The sequence below is a fragment of the Rhincodon typus genome, chromosome 5 (genome assembly GCF_021869965.1).
Source record: "Rhincodon typus isolate 14 chromosome 5, sRhiTyp1.1, whole genome shotgun sequence".
NCBI lineage: Eukaryota > Metazoa > Chordata > Chondrichthyes > Orectolobiformes > Rhincodontidae > Rhincodon > Rhincodon typus.
Genome location: NC_063336.1, coordinates 96,044,033 through 96,066,377, shown reverse-complemented (window position 1 = coordinate 96,066,377; position 22,345 = coordinate 96,044,033). Strand labels below are relative to the sequence as shown.

General features: G+C 41.2%; 2 protein-coding genes across 5 annotated transcripts in view; one reads left to right on the top strand and one right to left on the bottom strand.

Annotated features, from left to right (window-relative positions):
* The window catches only part of LOC109914361 (testis development-related protein-like), a 59,524-nt gene extending 42,888 nt beyond the window's left edge, over positions 1–16,636 (bottom strand). Inside the window, exons 1-4 of one of the 4 annotated variants that reach the window (XM_048596463.1) lie at positions 16,542–16,636; positions 15,719–15,798; positions 14,804–14,863; positions 13,125–13,193 (exon numbers count right to left, since the gene is read on the bottom strand). In XM_048596463.1, coding sequence (XP_048452420.1) covers positions 13,125–13,193; positions 14,804–14,863; positions 15,719–15,790 — 201 coding nt within the window. In that variant the 5' untranslated portion in view covers positions 15,791–15,798; positions 16,542–16,636. Of the gene's footprint in view, positions 1–13,124; positions 13,194–14,803; positions 14,864–15,568; positions 15,634–15,718; positions 16,153–16,245; positions 16,453–16,541 lie in introns of those variants that run through there. The other 3 variants (XM_048596464.1, XM_020513949.2, XM_020513951.2) reach the window with 3 other exon arrangements.
* Positions 1–22,345, top strand: part of fbxo25 (F-box protein 25) — a 184,702-nt gene that overhangs the window by 100,912 nt on the left and 61,445 nt on the right. The window lies entirely within an intron of this gene.

Here is a 22,345-nt window from a genome sequence, read left to right as displayed (position 1 = left end):
TGTTGCTGCCTGGCCTGCTGTGTTCCTCCAGCTCCACATTGTGTTATCTCTGACTCCAGCATCTGCAGTTCATCCCATTAAAAGATGGTGGGTGTGACTGATTTGATTTACTATCCTGGTAAACTGAAGAGTAGCAGGTCAGAGGAAATCAAAATTTAACCTTTTGAATCATTTTATCTCATTTGTTGCAATTCCTTGCAGCATTAACATCATCTATTTTTTACATTTAGATGCTCAGTAACATTTTACAAAGAATTACCTAAAATTAAGAAATGTCTGATTGAAAGATTATTTCTGTAATTAACTTAAATAGCCCCACCTTGAAATTGTTCAGTAAATTTTTCGAGAGGCCAAATCTAAAGTAATTCAAAAGACAAATAGACAAAGCCAAAAACAGGCAAGAAAAACCTCAATTTTTGAAACAAATATTGCAGAAGGCAAATCTACTGATGAATGAATGTGGGTACAAGAGACAAGGAGGGATGCAAAATTTGACACATTATGTTCCTTGTATTTTGTGACTGGCAAATAGTTAGCAACATATGCCATTCATTATACTTCTGTGGGATTTTGCATTGTAAGGTGGTAATTGAACATTTCAGCATGGTACCTTCTTCATGGGATCTAGAACCTGTGCAAGGAATGCTGCATTACCTTTGCCAATCAGATCAAGGAGTCCTCTTTGTGACACACAGATTCCAAACCAGGAAGTGCAAGTTTGAATATTTACATCAAATGTTAAGCAATGTACAAAAATTAAAATAGTGGGACAGTAAAATTAAAAAAAAAATCCATCAATATTTAACATCTCAATGAAAGAAACTCTGCATTTCTAATTGTAAATTTTCAATGGTTCTGAAACGTTTAATGGTGAAAGATCTTCAGATAGCTCATTTTTCTTATTTCAACAGATGTCAAATTTATAATTTGAATAACTATCCAAAAAAGGCTTCTCATGCTTTGCCATAATTTGTATAATAATGATTTTCATTTTGTGCTACAGTATTATAATCTATATATTTCTCCCAAATTATTACTTGTGGAAATAGCAGATCACAGTTTCAATAAACAACCAAGAGTTTTCCATGAACTGAAACTTATATATTTATTCTCTACTACTGTTGGATTTATTTGGCCTAAATATGTTGAAGCACTGACTGGAGAATGTGAAAGATGAAGACGACACTTCTGAATTCATTTACAAATAAACGACGCAGAAACAGAAAGAGACAGGTAAAACAAAACCATTCTTATGTGAAAACAACCATGCTCTTTTCAAGAAACTATCTATTTATAATCTCTTGAAATGTAACAGCTCCTTTAGGTGAATCAGTCAATCCCTTACTTTCACTGAATGAGATGTTACTCTTAGACTCTAGAATCAGAAGTGTTCCATGAAGCCTGGGTGTCTTTGGCATTATCAAAAGATAAGAACCGAAGGAGAGTATTTAGTCCATCTGCTTTTACATCAAGCAATCTACTGTACTTTGAAATGAACAATTAACATTCTTATATTTTATATCTAGAAAAGAGAACAACCTCTATTTTAAACCCGAGCAATGTGAAAGTGCTCTTAACCCAAAGATAAAAACATTAGCTTGTGCTATTCTTGGATGAAGAAGTCAGCAAAAGAGTGCCAGGTATAAACTGCAGGGTCATGAAAACATTAAATTAAGTAGGTATACAAAAGCTCAGAGCCACCAAAAATACTGCATCAAAACCCTAGTGCACTCAAGACTGACTTCCGTGAACTATACAGTCATAAACCGAGACAACCTAATATTTGGAACACAATCATGCATATCATGTGTATTGTTTAAAAATAGGATGAATGTAACATTGAGTTTAGTTTTATAACTGAAATGTTTTTGGGAATAACTGAAATGTTTTTGGGAAAAACTGACAGTCAAACTTTCCCACATCTTTAACAACATAGAATAACATTATTTACAAAGTAGTTTACTGTTAATCATACAGCAGTATGGCTATGATAAATTATCACACTGGTGAATTTATTTTCTCTAGCTTTAAAGGATTTAATAGTTCAAAGCACCTGCAATCCCAAGTGTTCATAAATTTCGAACACCTCTCACTCTTGTTTCTCCTTTCCCTACTCCGACCCTGCTTTATTCCTTCTCCTGCTTCACATCAGTTTATTAAGTAAAGGAATACATTACTTGATTTTTAAAAAAGTTAACTTGTTAATTAAAATAAAGCACGTAGTAGGAAGCCAAGCAGAAAAAAAAAGTACACCATTTGGTCAATTCTTATAATTATTACCTTGTCTTGGAGTTGACAAATAACTGATTAAAATTGCGATGATATCAAAGTGCATATTTTGCAACATACCAGACTGTTCTGACATTGCAGTGATAACTAGACATATATTAAGCTTTTGGACTGCAGCTCTGCAATCATTTCTTTCCATAAGTATACTGAAGGGTCGTGAATGCAACACTTACATCAATGGTAACCGAATATTACAGCTTTCACTTAGATATTTTTTCAGACATTTTTCAGCAAGCTTACTTTAATCTTGCTGCTTGGACAGAATCATACATTTTCTGATAGAATGTATTCCTGGCATATCATGGTTGTATCTATCAAATTCTGGCATGCATCCCAGCATCCTACCATTTGACATTCATTTGCTTTCTGAGCTTTTAGCCCAGTCATTATTTTCATTTGACCACTTACTGAGTTACTTAGCTTTTTCAACTTTGTCCAATAATAGGAGATGGATATACATTTTGAAAATAAAAATATTATAAAAAACAGATCCTTGGCAGGTCTCTATTTCCATCTTGGCCAAAGGAAGAACTTAGAATTAGACAGGCTCAAACACTGCACGTCTATGTTCAACTTGTTCCCTTTTGAGCACTGGGAAGAAAAGAAATGTCACTTCCATTTTATTTTAATAATTGAGGATAGGCATGGGCATTAAATACGGCTATCTGTCAATGTCCTCTACAAGATGACTGCAACAGATGCATGCAAGACTAGATATTTCTTTATGACAGCATTACTACAAACAGCGCACAGGAACTTGTAGCATTACATTTTGATTCCATTCCCCTGGCTCAGTTTAAATACAATCGCAAAGGCAGGGCCCCATTTTCAGCTGTAGTCGTTGATGAGAGCTCAGCTCTTGGGAAGTGACATGATTGGCAGAGGGAAACCTGGCACTACAGTCTCCTTACCTGGTAGCAACAGCATGTCCAGCCCAATTATGTTCAGTGTGTCATTTCACACTTGTTCTCCACTTCACTCTTCATTACCTGCATTAAGGTCTTTCAGCTAACTCCAGCATAACCTGCAATGCACGATTCCCAAAAAAAGATGATCCAGCAACAGTAAAGCATTCTAGCATTGAAATAGTGACAGATGCAAAAGACAGATTGGGTGGTAGAGTGGAAAGGGACATCTCCTTTGGTCTCCCGAGAAACTAGGCATTACACTATGAGATCTCTTAGTTTCAATGAGCTGATTAGTATCATTGGCTTGGAGACAGTAATGTAAGTACTGTAGATGCTGGAAGCTAGAGTCAATAAATGTGAAGCCGGAAAAGCACAGCAGGTCAGACAGCATCCGAGGAGCAGGAAAGTCAATGTCTCATGCTGAAATCCTTCATCAGGACTGGGGAGGGAGAGGGGAACCCAGAAATAAATAGAGGGAGGGGGGGTAGGGCTGGAGGGAGGGTAGGTGAGATGGAGATAGGTGGATGCAGGTTATCACATCATCCTCTGACATTTCCGCCACCTACAATCAGACCGCACCTCCAAAAAGATATTTCCTTCCCGACCCCTATACGCTTTCAGCAGGGTCCGTTCACTCCACAACTCCCTTGTCAGCTCCACACTCCCCGCCAACCCTTCCACCACACCGGGCACCTGCAGGAGGTGTTACACCTACCCGTACATCTCCCCCCTCACCTCCGTCCAAGGCCCCAGGCAATCCTTCTAAATCTGGCAAAGATTCACCTGCTCTTGATGTAACATCATCTACTATATCCCATACTCCCGATGTGATCTCCTCTACATCGGGGAGACCAAACACAGACTCAGGGACCAGTTTGCAGAGCATCTGCGCTCTGCACACACCAACCAACCCAACCTTCTGGTTGTCATTCGCTTTAACTCCCTCTCCCACTACCCCTCCCACTCCCCTGGTGACATGTCCATCCTTGGCCTCCTCCACCGTCAGAGTGAGGCCAAACGTAAACTGGAGGAACAACACCTCATATTTCGCTTTGGGAGCTTACAGCCCAATGGCCTGAATACTGACTTCACTAGCTTCAAAATCTCTCCTCCCTCAATCTGTCCATTTTCCGACTTACCCATCCGCACCACCCTTCCTATTGACCAACCACAACAACCCCCAGCTGCATCACCAGCTTCAAAATCTCTCCACCCCCAACCCTGTCCATTTTCCTACTCATTTATCCGCACCAGCCTTCCTACTGACCAACCGCAATAACCCCCTACCTGCATCCACTGATCTCTATCTCACCTACCCTCCCCCCAGCTCCACCCCATTCCCTCTATATTTTTCCGGGCTCCCCTCCCCTCCCCAGTACTGGCGAAGGGTTTCCGTCTGAAACAGTGACTTTCCGGGCGACACGGTGGCACAGTGGTTAGCACTGCTGCCTCACAGCGCCAGGGACCTGGGTTCGATTCCAGCCTCGGGTGACTGTCTGTGTGGAGTTTGCACATTCTCCCTGTGTCTGCGTGGGTTTTCTCCGGGTGCTCCGGTTTCCTCCCACCGTCCAAAGATGTGCAGGTTAGGCGGATTGGCCATGCTAAATTGCCCGTAGTGTTCAGGGAGGTAGAGGGTGTATGTTAGGTGGGTCATAGGGGGAATGGATCTGGGTGGGATGCTTTGAGGTTCGGTGTGGACTTGTTGGGCCGAAGGGCCTGTTTCCACACTGTATGGATTCTAATTCTAATTCCTGCTGTTTGGATGCTGTCTGACCAGCTGTGCTTTTCCAGCTCCACATTTATTGAATAGTATCATTTCTTGCCCATTACTGATCAAACTGAGCAAAGCCTAGTCATGGTGGTTCTGACAAATATGTACTTCCTTGATGCTGCTGTCTCAGAAAAATCCAAATCTGCATCCCCCATGATTTCTTAATATGTAGCACACATATGATTTGCTGACATTACACTGTTATCCTCACTAAAACCTTGTGACATAAAAGCTGCAGTCTGTGGTAACTCACACAGGCAATATCTATGTCCCTGATAACAATGGACTGCAAGTTCAGCACAATTTCTGCATAGTCTCACATATATTGATCATTACTCAAATCAACATAAGAATATGTTTGCAAACTGCCATTAGCTTCCTCCCCTGGCATTCCTTCTGAATTGACTTCTTGTGCCCTTCATGTCAAAAAGGAGATTCTCGAGTGAAACTACACTGCATCATGTGCTGAATTCTTAAGGATGGTCTAAAAATGAAAGGACAGTAAGAAGGAAAACAGTTGCATCAAATTCAAAATCTCGACAACACTGCCTGCACAGGAGAGGGAAATCAATGCTGGTGGTTAGTGGAAACCGTACAGACAAACACTGTAGTCTAGATTTTGTTGGTCAGAGCCAGATGCTAACATTGGAGGGGATGGAACATTGACTGATGGTGGAATTTGAATTCAATAAACATCTAAATTAGGAGTCTAATGATGACCACGAAACTACGGTCAATTGTTGGAAAAACCCATCTGGTTCACTCATGTCTTTTAGGGAAGAAAACTGCATCCTTACCTAGACTGGCCTACATGTGACTTCAGACCCACAGTAATGTGGGTGACTCCCAACTGCCCTCTGGACAATTAGGGATGGGTAATAAATGCCGGCCTAGTCAGTGACACCCTCATCCCGTGGATGAATTTTTAAAAAATTGCATGAGAAAGAACATTTTAATTGATGCTATTGTTCAAGGATTTGTATTGGGAGCAAGACCTCCATACCTCACTGTCCTCTTTCAGGTGCTCTGCGAGATGGATTTTGATGCAGCCATTACCCCTGACTCACAAATACGGACGCTATACATTTTTCTCCTGCTATCCTCCAATATTTCACTCAAAGAATTGTCAACCTTCTCCACTATTGACCCACAGTCTCAAGATATCTCAACCATCTTAAGATGGCGGCAGAGAATCAGTGCAATGGGCGGGCCCCTTAGCCTAGGAGCCCAAAGCTCGTCTGCTTTTAATTTTCTTTTCCTTCTTTCATCTTTTCATTCTCATGTTTCTTGATCTTCTGACGTCATGGGGAAGCAGGAGTGTTGCCAGTTGAACGCAGCGGTGGTGGTGCCCGGAATGAAAATTCCTGACTGCGGTAGGCCCAGAGCCTGGACTCGGAGAGACATTGGGTTGTTGGCTGCGGCAGTGCTTGGTGCCCCGGATCAGGATTGCGGTAAGCCCTGAGCAGGGACTTGGGAACCCAGCGGGACATCGGCTGCAGCAGTGGCAGTGCCCAGAAGAGGACTCCTGGGTGCAGTAGGCCCGCACTGGGGGACTGACTCGGGGTTCTTTGACTGCGGCAGTGGATGAAGCTTGGACTCGGATGCCCAGAGGAGGACTTCTTGCTGCAGGACCTTACAAAAGCCCTCTATTTGTGTTTGTAGACCCCTTGTTCAGAAGATGAAGTCTATTTATGTAATTTCCTTTTTATTCCTTTTGCATGCATAAGTGGCAGCATGGACTGGGGCGGAAGGACTGTAATTCTGAAATTTTTATTCCTTTATTTTTCTATTTCATTCCTATGATTTTGTACTTTTCTAATTTATTCCTAAGAATCTGTACTTAAGAACCTGTATCTAGGTATCTTTTGTACCTAAGATGGCGCTGTAATGGCAATATGTAAACTCTTCATTGTACTCATGTGAGTACATGTAACAATAAAGCTAATGCTAATTCTGATTCCATCTCTCATCCCATCCTGGTACCAACAGTTAACATTTGAGCCTGTAGTTCCAAGACAGCCAAATCCCCACTCTTTTCTGGTGCATAAGTACCTACATTCCTATACTGCTCACTATTTCCAGGCTGTTCACCTGGCCACCTTCCTAACCCTGTCCAGTCCCCCAGATGCACAGACCTTACGACAGTAAAATGGGGAATCTTTACAATCTACACCCCTTGGTCGCCTAAATGTGTATAATGTGAAGATGACACTTGCTCTCATCGATCAGTTTTAGATGCCAGATGTACTCTGCACAATTTTGTTCTAAAAGGTAAATCATTTTACATTAAAACAATTGCAACGTCCCTTGTTTAAATGCATTTTAAAACGTTGCTGCTCCTTGCATTCAGAAATCTTACTTCTCTAATTTCCTTCACGTTGACAACCTTCCTGCCCCAAGCAAAGCTCTACTTCACCCACCCATAACCTGAATGAGTTTTGCCAGATGCCAGCACAGTGATAGCAGCAACAGACATGCTGCCACATCCGGAAAGATGTGGTGTAGTGGTCTGCGCAAGTTTGATTTTGAGCAAAGTACTCTTTTGGAGCAATGAGATGCATTGTTATTTAAAAATAAATGTATTACAAAATTCTAAACAACGTATTTCCACTTTTGTAGCATCAGCACACTACACGCACACAAACACACACAGACACAAGATAAAACAGCAGTCAGATAGGAGGAATGTTTGCTCTTTTTCATGGCACAGAGCGTGTCTAAGGAGGGGGAGTCTGCCCTAGTAGGCTGGTGCTTACTTTATATGCAAAAGGCATGATTCAGTAAAGTCATCAACGTTGTGACAAAAACTGGGAGGCCCATACCATCTTAAACTCATGTTTGAAACCTGGCAGGAATAAACATGTTATGATCTGCACAGAGACCAATAACCTTTAAAAAGGTACATGACACTAATTAGAAGTATCAAACGACAAGAGTTCAGGAACATAGAACATAGAACAGTACAGCACAGTACAGGCCCTTCAGCCCACGATGTTGGGTCGACCTATTATCCTACTCAAAGATCAAACTACCCTGCATACCCTACATTTTACTATCGTCCATGTGTCCATCCACAAGTCGCTTAATGTCCCCAATGTATCTGACTCCACTACCACCGCCAGCAGCACGTTCCACGCACCCACACTCTCTGTGTAAAGAACCTACCTCTGACATCTCCCCGAAACCTTCCTCCAATCACCTTAAAATTATGCCCCCTCGTAATAGTCAATTCCGCCCTGGGAAAAAGTCTCTGGCTATCCACTCTATGCCTCATCATCTATTACACCTCTATCAAGTTGCCTCTCATGCTTCTTCACTCCAATGAGAAAAGCCCTAGCTCCCTCAACCTTTCCTCATAAGACCTGCCCTCCAGTCCAGGCAGCATCCTGGTAAAAGTCCAGACAGCATCCTGATAAAGTTTTAAGATTTTTACTGCAGCAAACTAAAAGCAACATTGTCTAAATACTATTCTAGTATGCAGCTTATAAGCCACTAAAGGATTTAACTTTTGAAGCCCTTATACAGTTATACTTTATACTGCCTCTTACATATTTTCACTTCATACTGCAGGAGCCAGCTATTCTCTGTTCTCGATGCATTCCTTCTTTTTGTATTTTCCATCCGGATAACTTCTAACACCTGAACTGACTTTCCCAGTTACCCTAAGAGATTCTGATCTAACCAAATTCAGTGAATCTGGCATCATTTAAATCCTCACAAATTTGGTCCATTCAATTCAAACATGAGCTTTCTGCATAGGGAACATGAGATTGGATGCTTCTATTCTCTTCTGCTCTCTCCCAGAATCGTGCAAATTAACCGATTTGTGAAGATTTGAAATATTGCATGAAAACATTGGAAGTGGATACAAATGGTTTTCTTTCGCCTTCTCAGCTTTCAAGGCCCTTTTCCATGACAATGTGAATCACATGGACCATGTATCCAGGTAGAAGTGTTGCTTAACTGTTCTTGAACTGCCACCCCAAACCCCATTCTAACCTAGAATCAAAGATAGAGATCAAGGTATAACTGTTTACAAAACCCAATATCTCCCTGTAACTTGAAAACTACCAGAATTTGAAAGCTGTCAGAACAATTCTCTTAGCCATTGTTTATAGTTTGTAAATATCTCACACTTGCTATTGTCACTCCCCCTCCTCCCATCCCACTGCAGTAAAACTCCCTGGCTCCTCTTTTACCTTTAATAATGAAGTCCCCCAGCTTTTATGGGCAGAATTTAGAACAGTTCACATGACCCCTTCATTCTTCCACCCAGAATTAAAGGGCCAATCTGAAAGCACAACCATCTTACAAATCTCAAAATTTATAACAAGCAGCACTGCAAAGAGATACAGAAATCTTAAGCTTAAATCACTCAGGTTAATTGTATACTGTAGATATTGACCAAAGTATAACAGTACATTCCCATTTAAGGTTCAGTTTAACAAAAATGACCAAGTATAATAAGCAGTTGTTAAGGCACACAAATTAGTATTAATGCCCCTTGACTTCGATAGGCTGCAGCGCATGATCCATTTCACTCCAAGTAAAGATATATGCAACAGGTTCCAAAAGTTAAAGGTTGGTTAGACAGAGTTCAGGCATGTACTTTCAGTCAACATATTTTATTCCAACTCTCACATCACAAAAACTCCCATACGCCAACTGCTTGTTTCCCATGTGTCATATATGCACACACAACTTTCCCTCAATTATCCCAACATTTAACCATCACATGTTCCTTAGTTCCATTTTATCTCTGGCATACCTACCAGGCTGTATTAAATGATAACAGTGCGCACACACACACACACAAAATATTTAACATAACAGCTCTGAGCTACAGCTGTTCAAGAAGGTAGCTCACCATCACCTTCTCGAGGTCAATTAATAAATGCTCGCCTAGCCAGTGACTCCCACATCCCATTAGTGAATAAAAATCAATGTTGTAAAGAAACAAAATATTTGTACGGCTTAGAAATGTATAAACACATATGTATATAAACTGCAACATTGATTAATTCAATACCACCATGAAACTAAACAATATTTTAATGTTTGCAATAATTTATAGTATAATTTAGTTTAGTAATGTAATAACCCTATTTATTAAACTTCAGAGTCATATGGTGTAAAGACTTTCTCGGTGTGTATTTTTAATTAAGTCAGAAGTTTACCACAAAGAAGTCATTTGATTCCATCATGTTTCTCCCAACCTTTTGCTAACACAATCCAAAGCTAACCCAACAAGCATACTCACTCTCCATTGCCTTTCATCTGCCTCAAACATGTGTTCAATCTGCTCCAAAAGGATCAATGACCTTTGCAGATGACATAAAGCTGTGTGGGAGGATGAGCTGTGAGGAGGATGCAGAGATGCTTCAGTGTGATTTGAACAAGTTGAATGAGTGGGCAAATGAATGGCAGATGAAGTATAATGTGGGTAAATGTGAGGATGGCAGCAAAGACGGGGAGTAGATTATCTGAACGGCAATAAATAAGGAAAGTGGAATGTGCAACAAGTCCTGAGTGTCCTGAGTTGCTAAAAGTAAGGATGGCAGTGGTGAAGAAGGCTAATGGTATTTTGGCCTTCATAGTAAGAAGTTAGAGTACAGAAGCAGGGACATCTTGCTGCAATTGTACAGGGTCTTGGTGAGCTCGGACCTGGAGAGTTGTGTACAGTTTTGGTCTCTTTGTCTGAGGATGGGTACTCTGGATATGAAGGGAGTGTAACAATGATTTATCAGACTGATTCCTGAGAAAGAAGGACTTTGGAATGAAGAAAGATGGATCACTTAGGATTATATTCACTGGAGTTTGGATATTACAGAAATCCATAAAATTATAATTAGATTAGACAGGATAAACACAGGATGTACGTTCTGGATCACCGGGGAGTCCAGAACCATAAGGATATAGGGTTGGTCATTTCAGATTGAAATGCGGAGAAATTTCTTCACCCAAACAGTGGTAAGCCTGTGGAATTTTCTGCCACAGAAAGCACTGAGGTCAAAACATCGAATGTTTTCACGCAGTTATATATTGTTCTTAGGGATCAAACGATACGGGAAGAATGCAGAACAGGATACTGAGTTGGATGATCAGCCATGATCGTACTGAATGGCAGAGCAGTCTCAAAAGGACGAATGGCCTACTCCTATTTTCCATGTTTCTATGCCCAGTACTCCCTGTGGAAATGCAAGCAATTTGACTGTGTAAAGAGATGTTTCCCATGTTCTCTTCTCATTTAGTGTATGTTTTAAATGATTAGGAAGTTTAAAATAAGAGATGAAACTGGTTGTTGACGGTAGTATAAATTAGCAAATGGTGATCAACAGCCCATAGCATACAGGTTCTTGACAGTCTGTTTTGCCTTAATTCCAAAGACTAATTTCATTTCCAAAATTTAAAAAGCATTTAGTTTTAAAACCTCAATCCCATTCCCTGTTGGCTTCCACTCCTGCAGTGGAAATAATAACTACATTCTTTTATCGTGATCTTGATGGCTCTACACTCTCTGGTCAGGACCCATTCTGTAATGGCATCTTGAAATTGCACAAACTGCTCTAACTGGGATCTAACCAGTGACCTGAGCTGATATTTCCAAAGTTCCTTCTTGTTCTTCATGCTCTTATTTTAAAGCCATTCTTTGTCAGGTTTACAATTTCATTACAGAACAGAAAAAACTTGTCCCTATGGGTTTAGACTACCATAATTCTTCAAATGGGATACATGAAAGGGACCAACATAAATTCTTCACATTATAGGTTCAGTCCCTGATCATTTATAGCTGGTGAACTGAATTTGGGATAGAGAGAATATGAGTGATAGATTCTAATATCAAGTAGTGTTCTCACTGATTATATTAATAACCTGAAATAGGATGTGTGGAACATAATTTCAAATCTATTAGATGACAATATATTCAGCAAGGTGGAGAACCTTAATAACAAACATCAGCAGGGCATGGACAAATTGAGGAAATGGGAAAACCCACATTAAATTAACAAAGATATATAAAAGGATTCATTTTAGTGGTAAGAAAGAGGAGAAAATTAAGACATTAAGAATTAAATTCCAGAATTTTAATGGGACTACAGAAACAGCAGAAGACCATGCACAAATCATTGAAGGCCCAGGATAAGTTGAAAAGACTGTTTGAAAAAAATGCACATAGGATCCTTGGTTTGTTAATTCAGACAGAGATTTTGTTTTCAATTCATAGGATATTGACATCACTGACCATCTCAAATTATCCTCTAGAAGGTATTCATGAGCTGCGTTCTTAAACCAGTGGAGTGAATGTGAAATAAATACACCTGCATGAATATTAGAGAATTACAAGATTTGACCATGTGACGAAGAAGGAACAGCAATATAATCCCAAGTCAGGATGTCGAAAAACTTAGAATCCTTAAAGGGCAGAAAGAGGCCACTTGGCCCCCTGAAGGGCATCCCACCCAGACCTAGACCCTAATCCTATCGCCATAACCCATATTTCCCATGGCTAATTCACCTAGCATGCACATCCCTGGACACTACGGGGTAATTTACCATGGCTAATCCACCTAACCTGCACACCTTTGGACAGCGGGAGGAAACCAGAGCACTCAGATGAAACTCACACAGACATGGAGAGAACATGCAAACCTTACACAGACAATCACCTAGGCTGGAATCGAACCCGGTGTTACAAGGCAATGGTGCTGACCACTGAGCCACTGTACTGCCCTGATGGGAACTTGGAAACATAACTGCCTACATAATCCCTTCCATTTTTCTCTTGTCTTTGTCTTTATAAAAGGTAGGCATTTGAAAGTCTGGAAGGGGCCATTGAGAGTTCTGTAGTGTGTCTTGTAGGTATGACACATTGCAGCCACAATATGTCAGTTGTGAAAGGGTTAACAAATAAGGGGAATAAATTCATTTGGTCATAACAGTTTGCAGCAGAGTCTGGAATCTGAGGGAAGATTTAAAGAAATTGGCAAATGAATCAGCGGCAACATGAGTCAAAGTGTTTCACACCACCTTTAATCTGAAAACCACTGCCTGAGAGATAATATGGTTAGATTAACTTCTCAAAAAGAATCTGAATAACTCTCTAATAAGGTGTAGGGCTATGAAGAAAGAACAACAAAGTGAAATTAATTGGATACCTGTTTTAAAGAGCTGATCCAAGTATGATGGACCAAATGACCACTTCTATCCTGTATCATTTTATGATTCTATAATTAGTTAAAGAGACGGACAAGTATTATGCAAGTTATCACAAAAAAAACTCTAGTATAGGCAATGCAAGTGTAAAGTGTTTCTCATCCTGAACCTTTCAAATCAGAGCTCGATTTGAATCCCATTGAGATGCAATCAAACCACAGGTGGCTGTTAAGGAGTCACCTTCAGGTTGCAACTAATTTAGAAGGATCAGAAGCCGTAGCTGAAGGACTATTGGCCCAAATTTTAATATGTTCCCACAGAAAAGTGGTAGAGAATATCTTCAGTCCACCCATGTCTAGAGTGCTGGGATCCATTTCAATTCATGAGAATGGGGTCATCATGCGTAAAAACACATCAACTGCATCCAGTTCAAAGACTTGACAACAAATATCAAAGTATGTCATCAGTCAGCTAGGGAAGAGACAACAAAAGTGTAAATATTATTAAATACTTGGCTCCTAGGGGCAGTGTGTGAAGATGATCAATTCTTTCCAATATCTATTTCTGCAAGACTTTGGAGTCCTACCATGGAATCTCAGCTGGACTCACACCAGCTCTCCCAGAAATACTTCCAGAGGTCCCCCATTCATTTGGAAGAGGTCCAACACCCTAAAACTGGAACTGATTCAGCTGTAGAAAGGTGACAGGATCCTAATGGAAATGGGATCTACCTCACTTTCCCATCATCTTGTGTGTTTTTGCCAAAGGTCCCAGAATATGAGGAGCCATCCTTACAAGAAAATACACAAGTGGGCATTTTGGGAAATTAAAATTCTCAGGATGGTAGTCTGAAATAGGTGCAGTTTTGAAATTGAATACAAGACTTGTTACTGGGACAAATCAGCAACAGTTTCCCTCTGCACTTGGAGTACAATTTACCTGATCTAGATTGCGTGACAAAAATTGGAAATAGTATTCTATTTCTCATTCTCAACATCCACTCAAGCGGATAAAATTCTTTCCCGAAAAGGAGGGGCATACGATACGATAGCTGAGCTGAACTGAACTGAAAGAAATGTATCTACAAGATGCATGAGTGAGTTATCAGACAGCAAATGTACACGTAGTGGGCCAAACCACATTTCTCCAAACAATAGTGTATAAATTTACAAATATAGAAACATCAGGAAATTCTCTCTATCATGGGTGGTGGAAAAAAGATATTCAAGATTTCATTAGAGCTGATATATCCCATTGACTTTCACCCAGAAAGTGACTGTCCCATTCAGAATCATCACTAAATATGGACAGTGATATACAATGCTCGAAAATCAATGTAAATGAACTAGCAGTCAATTCCTGTACAATGACAAATGCTTATGCAAAAAGCATAATAATATTTTAGCAGGGTGTCTTTTGGCCACAGTTGATCCATTCTATTATTAATTTATGATATTGCTCCAATCATTATTGATTTATAATATTGTTCCCATCAAAAGCACATTTAACTGGACAAAAGCAGCATTGTTGCATGTATTGATCAATTATTGATTAATATAGTAGCCTCATCAGAAAGAAAAAAATAAACAAAAGCATAAACATTTTGTAAAAAAAAGTGTGGAAATTTTCAGTGCAATCCATCAAAGCAGACTGGGGAATCTGAGTGAAAACAGACACCTACCTTCGTAGCAAGCTGAGACACAGAACTTGTAGTCTCTTCTGGAAGCAACGGGTCCTTGCTCTGAAACAAGTCATGAAACAGACATTCCAAATATGTTACTGCTCAGATAGAAGGCAATGCAATCTCATGAGAACTTAAAATCCTCTGAACTCAGACCTTAAAAGGCAATGCAGTATAGCGCCAACCACGAGAAACCTTTGTTCTGATACAGTTTACTCTTCATTTTAAGGTGCACCGTTGAGGCAACGTGAAAGTACAGACGCTATCATTAGCTTGTGTGGTATCTGAAAGATAATCGCCTAGATGGTTCCTGCACCCTGAGGAAACGGGCGTTTAAAAACCTTCGCACGCTGTGGCACACGTTAGAAAGGAAGAAAACATTTCTCCAATTCCTACCCGCTCCAGATTTGTTCCCCTCCCCCTGTAGCCAGCTCTGGTTCGCCACCCCCCACCCCAACATCCCATCTCAGTGAGAGAGCGGGGATAGTGAAAACTGCAGTGGGCTCCCTCGCTGAGAGATACGCTGTAGCAGTCTCGCCTGCACTTGAGCTGCTCTCCAGCAGCCCCATCGCCGGCAGGCGAGTGCAGCTTATCCCCGGGGTGAACACATCAAAGCCATCCCAGCCTGAGAAGAGTCCAATGGCTTTGATCCGCGCTCAATTCGGCCTAAAAAGAATCCGCCATCCTTTACTGTCATTAAAGAAACGTCAATAAAACATACTCCCGGCGGAAGGCCAGGTTACGTGAAGTTAAAGGGACACTTACAGACAGCATACACCCTTTTGCGTCGGACATAACGGGCTGGGGAGCCTGGCGTGTGCGAGAGAAACCTCAGCGAGTGGAGCAAAGCATTTGGACCTCCTCTCGCAGCTACTGAAATAAAAGATATCTGCTCGGAATTAATGGGGATCGTACCTTCGACACTTCTTGCGGCTTGTCATCCTCCGAGTCAGAATCTTTTAGTCCTTTATGCTTATTTCTCCACATTCTTCAGTCTGCTTGTGAGCAAAATGTTGAAGATTTGTTTTTTTTTGTCTGTAATTTGCCCTCCTGCCTTCTCTTTCTGTCTCTCTCCCTCTGACCCAAACGCCGAAGGCTACATTCGATTTAAAACTCCTGAACACTGCAGGAGGCCAGCGGCGAGAGAACAGCAACACAATCCCCAGTTGGAGCCTGTCCAGCAGAACCACGGTCTAATCTGTTCACATGGTTAACGGCTGACAGTGCTCTGGAGGATTAGTCTGACCAATCGCCAAGGAACAATTTTTGCTTCCCCAGCCAAATAAGAAGGAAAGATCAAAAGGCTAACTAAGGCTTACAACCAGAAAAGATTCTTCTCCTCACCCCCTCCCCCCTCACCTGTGTGACTGACACATTCAAAACCTACACACAACAAAAAAAATCTTAGTACTGTATTGAGGGGAGGTGGGGTCATTTATTACCTCGCTTGTTGCCATGGTATTCCCAGAACTCTTTCACATTGCTTGCGAGTTTTGATCAAATGCGAAAGAGGATTTTTTTTTCTTCCCAGAAGTGTCAATGTAGCGCAAACTGGCCATTTTAATCTTTACAGTACTCCAAGAACCACAACTGTATGCAGACAATATCAAATCGGGGCATTCACTCTCGCATTTCTAACTAAGCGCACGCATCTTTCCTAATGGTGAACTTGTGAGTTCAAATCTGAGAATTTGCATTAATTTACCCAAGCATGAAAGCCGGAACAATTTGTACTGACCTTACAGGTTGAGTCGACGTCTTTTTGCAGCAAAGTGTGCAGACCAGAGTTCATCCATAAAACTTATTTTGATGGCCTGCGTGCCAGGAAGGGGTGTATTGAAGGTTTGTAGGAGATTGGGGGTGGAGAGGGGTTGCTATAGAGACTTAGGCTTAATCTTGATCATTTCCACAACAGCCATGTAGAAAATAGGTTGAGCATACAAGTTAGCAGCTTCAGGATATCCGAACAGGATGAAGATAAGATCAGAGAACTATGGAGTCAGATCAAATGATCGGAATCTACCTTTGACTCAAAAAATGTGTGGAGTGAAGGGGTCTCATTTTAAACAAAAACATAAAATGTCAGTTAACCTCCCCACCCATAAAATACAAGCACCATAAACATTGTACGGTCCGATTTGCATTTATTGTGACTCACATGCTAAAACTTCATTTAAGTAAAGACGGACAGTCCATGTAAAGTAAACCTGCCCACGCCAAGGAAATTTATTTACAAACAATTTGATTACAGATAGATTCTGGCTTTTTTTTTCTCTATTGTGCAGTTGTCTTTCCAACGCAAGAGTTGCAGTCCCTTTGAATTCAAACAATGTAACAAAAATGTAACAAAATCCGTTCTGAAGAAGGGTCATCGGACCGGAAATGTTAACTCTGATGTTTCTCCACAGATGCTGCCAGACCTGCTGAGTTTTTCCAGCAATTTCTGTTTTTGTTTCTGATTTCCAGCATCCGCAGTTTTCAGTTTTTTTTGTTGTAACAAAATTGTTTACCACTTTCAAAGTCTATGTTTCAAAGTGAACGAATCTGTCAACTGAGCAAGACTGACGTTTTAAATAAAGGTATTTTCACTTTCATTTTAATGTTAATATTTAATTATAATGTCAATGTAATCTACCGGAAAATGCTGCCGTAACTTTTCCCCCATGTTGGTTAACCAGAATATTTAGAAACGACACGAGCATTTTTTCGAACTGTTATCAATCATTTAAGACAGTTTCCCGGTGCTCTGGGAAGAATCCACGATATTTTTTTTCAGAAGTCTAGCTACAACTATCAAGTTAGTTTCCGCTCTGCTTGGCTGGAATTACTGGAGCTGACAGTTTGCCTCAGTCCAGTCTGCTTAAAATCTGTCAAAAGCTTTTGCATTCGAATCGATCTAATTATCCCTAAGTTATGCTCTCCAATACTCAACCAATAATCACAGAGTGCTGCATCTTCCCATGTTCCAGCACTTCTCTGCCTCATGTCAATATTCCTTCCCTCAATCACATGGGAAAATATCCATTAGTGATATTTATTGCTCCCGTGGTAATGATACATTGTTGCTCCTGGCTTCAGGGTGACAGCAGACCTTTCCTTTTAGATGTGTTTGCCTTCCTAGTTCAAGTTTCACATTAGATGTTTGGACAAGTGGACATTCTGGAGCTACCATCTGCTCCAGGGTGAACTGCGTTACTCCAAACCTCAGCATCAGGACGTTGTCAATGCTGAGTAAAGCCTGACAATATTGGGCACCATTCTCAATGCCAGTACATGTATATTTCCAGTTAAATGTTCAAAACTCTTGCCTCTAGCTTTGGGCATAAGCTCTATTCCGTGCAATCAATTCCTGACAGCTGCTTGAGGCTGGACTAGTCTGTTCACAGTCTCTTCGACCTATTTAACCCTAAATTATGTCCCCTATTCCACATCTTCTCCACCACAAAAGTGATATACTTTCATCTCCATAATATCTCCTGCCTCCTCCCTATCTCTGCTTATCCTCATGCCTTTGTCATCTTCAGACTCAATCATTTCAACACTCTCCCATCCTCCGCCCTCCGTAAATGTGAGTTCTTTCAAATTCTGCAGCGATATCCTACCGGCACTGTTCACTCAGCTGCCCCTTGTTCACTGACCTAGAATGCTCTTGCAGTCTACGATATTTTTCTCAAACATGTGCTCAAATACCTTTGTGACCTCACTCTGTCTTATCTCTGTAACTTTCTCCAGCACTACAATCCAGTAGGAAGCTTTGCATTCCTCTGACTCTGGCCTTGTGTTCATCACATATTTCATTCACCTTGACAGTGATTGCCAACCATTTCACCATGGCTCTAGACTTCTCTCTTCTCTCCAACTATCTACCACCCCAATACTCTTTCCTGCTTTAAGATCCACTTTAAAGTCTACATCTGTAATCCAGCTTCAATCACGTCCACCCAGATTTCTCATTAGAGTCATAGAGTCACAGAGACCTACAGCACGGAGACAGGCCCTTCAGACCAAACTGGTCCATGATGACCAAAATATCTGTCCACACTAACCTCATTTCCCTACACTTGCCCCATATCCTTCTAAACCTTTCCTATCTATGTATTCATCCAAATGCCTTTTAAATGTTGTTAATGTACCCGCCTCAACCACTTCCACTGGCAGATCATTCCATATGCATACCACCCTCTGTGTAAAAAAGTTGCCCCTCAGTTTCCCATGTATTCTTTCCCCTCTTACCTTAAACTGATGCCCTCTAGTCCTCCATTTCCCAACCCTGGAAAAAAGACTGATTGCATTCACCCTATGCATGCCTCTCATGATCTTATCCACTTCTATAAGATCCCCCCTCACTCTCCTATGCTCGAAAGGAAAATGTCCTAGCTTGTCCACCCTCTCTGTATAACTCAGTCCCTTAAGTCCTGGCAACATCCTTGTAAATTTCTTCTGCACTCTGTCTACTTTAATAACATCCTTCCTATAGCAAGGTGACCAAAACTGAACAAAATACTCCAGGTGCAGCCTTACCAATGTCCTGTACAACTGCAACATAACTTCCCAACTCTTATACTCAATGCCAATTTCTATACTCAATGCCCTGACTGATGAAGGCCTGTGTTCCAAAAGCCTTCTTCAGTGCCCTGCCTGCCTGTGACCCCACTTTCTTCACTCTCAAGGTAGCAGCATCCTCCACTTCATGTCCTATCCCAGCTCCTCCTTCCCACTGATGCTCTATACATCATCCATAGAATCCTCACAATGTGGAAATAGGCCATTCGGCCCATTGGGCTCACGTCAACAATCCAAAGAGCATCACACCCAGACCCACTCCCCCACTCTACCCCTGTAACCTTACATTTCCCATGGCTAACCCACCATGTCTGCACATCCCTGAACACATTGGGTTATTTAGCATGGCCATGCCACCTAATCTGCATATCTTTGGACTGTAGGAGGAAACCGGAGCACCCAGAAAAACCGGAGCACCCAAAGGAAACCCACACAGACATGGGCTGAATGTGCAAACTGTACACAGGTAGTCACCTGAGGCTGGAACTGAACCCAGGTCCCTGGTGCTGTGAGGCATTAGTATTAACCACTGAGCCACCATGCTGCCCACCATGTGCACTCCTTTCTGCATGCCTGAAATGGTAAATATCATGGTGGCGCAGTAGTTAAGTACCTGAAATGGGACTTTCTTAACATGCCCAGCATATTATGGTGGCAACAGTGGTTAAGTATTTTTCAAAAGTTTTGAACAAAGTCCCCAGTTATATTAAGGTAAAATTTTAAGTAATCACTTTAAGCCTCCAAAGTGCATTTGGATCAAGTTGTTACCTATTTTTATCACTGTGGCTGTTAGCTTATTTTACAAAATATATTAGTCAATGGTCACAATTGTTTCCCTCAATAAACACTAGTTTGGTTTGGGATTATGGTCAGCATAGACTGGCTGGACTGAAGGGTCTGTTTCCATGCTGTATGACTCTATGAAACTAGAACATTACAAAAACAGATCACATACCGCTGTGGGAGCTTGCTGTGTAAGATTTATATTAAAACAGTGATAACAACTCCAGATGTACCTCCTTGACTGTAAAGTGTTTTGTGCTACCAGGTTGTCATTGTATAACTGCAAGTCTTTCTTTTTTGTTTGACAAGGAGAAAATTATAGAGTTGAAGACTCAAGGAATAGAAGATACTGCTACCAATGGTGATGCAATGAAAATCAGAGATGTACAAGTGACTCCACGTTTTAACAAAACACAGCAGAAAGTTGTTGGACTGTGGCAATATGCCAAAATAGGAAGGGTGGATCATGGCAGCATTTGAAAACTGGATTGGTAATTTTAAAATCAGACGTTGCTAGCTTAAAGCCAATGAATGTCAGTGAGTGCAGGAATAATAGGTAAGTGAGACATAGCGCAAGTTAGGATGAGCTCAAACTTATAAAGGAGGCAAAGTATGATGGAGGCCATTTAAGCCAGGTAGAGTATGAGAATAATCAGTCCTGCGGGTAACAATGGTATGAAGGACGGTTTCAGCAGCGTATGAGCTCAGACAGGGATGGAAGTAGAAATGCTATGGAAGTGGAAGAAGGTGTTCTTGATGATGGAGACATGATGTTGGAAACTGAGCTTGGAGTCAAGTATAATAAGAAGGTTATGAATAGAGAGAAATGGAGCCACAGAAGGAATTGGAGTTTCTCGCTTGCAAAAGGAATTTTAAGAGGACGGCTTTTATCTTCCCAATTTTGTCATTCAGTTTTTGGCTGATGGCACTGACAGACATCATGGAGATTAAAGAAAGGAGGGGATGAGGATAGATCCTTGTGGAACTCCAGTGGTAACAGTGAGGGAGCAGGAAGAGATGTCATGACTGGCAATTCTCTGGTAAAGAGTGGTAGATAAGAATGGAGTCAAGTGAATACAGTTCCACCCACCTGGACAATGGATGAAAGACACTAAAGGAGGTTAGAATGATCAATAACACCAGAGACTGTGGATCGATCAAGAAGGGCAAGCACTGAGAGTTTATTACTCATATAGGATGTCAATTGGTGTAGCAGGGCATAAACGCGACACACGGGTTTCAAAATTCAGTGTGCAAGGAAGATGGGTGCAGATGTGAATGACATGTTCAAGAACTTTGCAGAGGAAAGGGAAGATTACAGAAGGGGCAGTAATTTGGGAGAACAAAGGGATTAAGGGGTTCTTGAGATGTCAGTCATGACAGTAGACTTTAAAGGCAGGAAGACTGTATCTGAGGAGAGGGCATGCTCAACAATATCATCTAAAATAGGCGCCAAGGAGCAAGGGATGATGGTACACAGTTTGTTGGAAATATGGACAAGGGAGCAGGAGTGGATCTCATGGGTGGGTTAAACTTGGAATTAGCAAGAGGAGAGTTAGGAGAGAAAGAAGGAAATTCATGGCTAGAGTAGGGGGAACCATAGGAAATGGTACATTTGCTGTGCTGCGGGAGGGAGGGAAATGGCAGAAGCAGTTGAATGAGCTGTCATAATATTAATGACAAAGCCCATGAACTTGTCATTTGTTGTTGAAAGAGAATTTGGAGAGGCTGGAGAGCTATTGTTTAAACGCCAATTTATGGTGCAAGGAATTAGCCAGGAAAGCCAGGAATTAATTTTGCACTCGAGGATGATGCTGACATAATGAACATATTTGACAAGACGAAAGTTAGCATTTTGCGGTATAGCCAGATCACTTGAATAGCTAAACTGATGGACTGTCATAAACAATTAAGTCCCTTGAACACAAGGGAAGTGGTACTCTATCATAGTGAGGGAGTAAACATTTTATGTCAAATGTTGAGGCAAGGATATGATTGAGCAGATCAGTAGTCACAGGAAGCCTGCCAAAGGAAGTGTACTGACATTTTCCATATGACTAGACTTTGAAAAATACACAGAATGGACAGGATATAGCTCTGCAAGCTTTCCATCAAAAGCTAGCAGGGCTTCCACCAGTTCAGTGCACAACTTGTTTGCAAACTCAGACAAGAAGCTCTGTGCCATTTCTTGAGGAT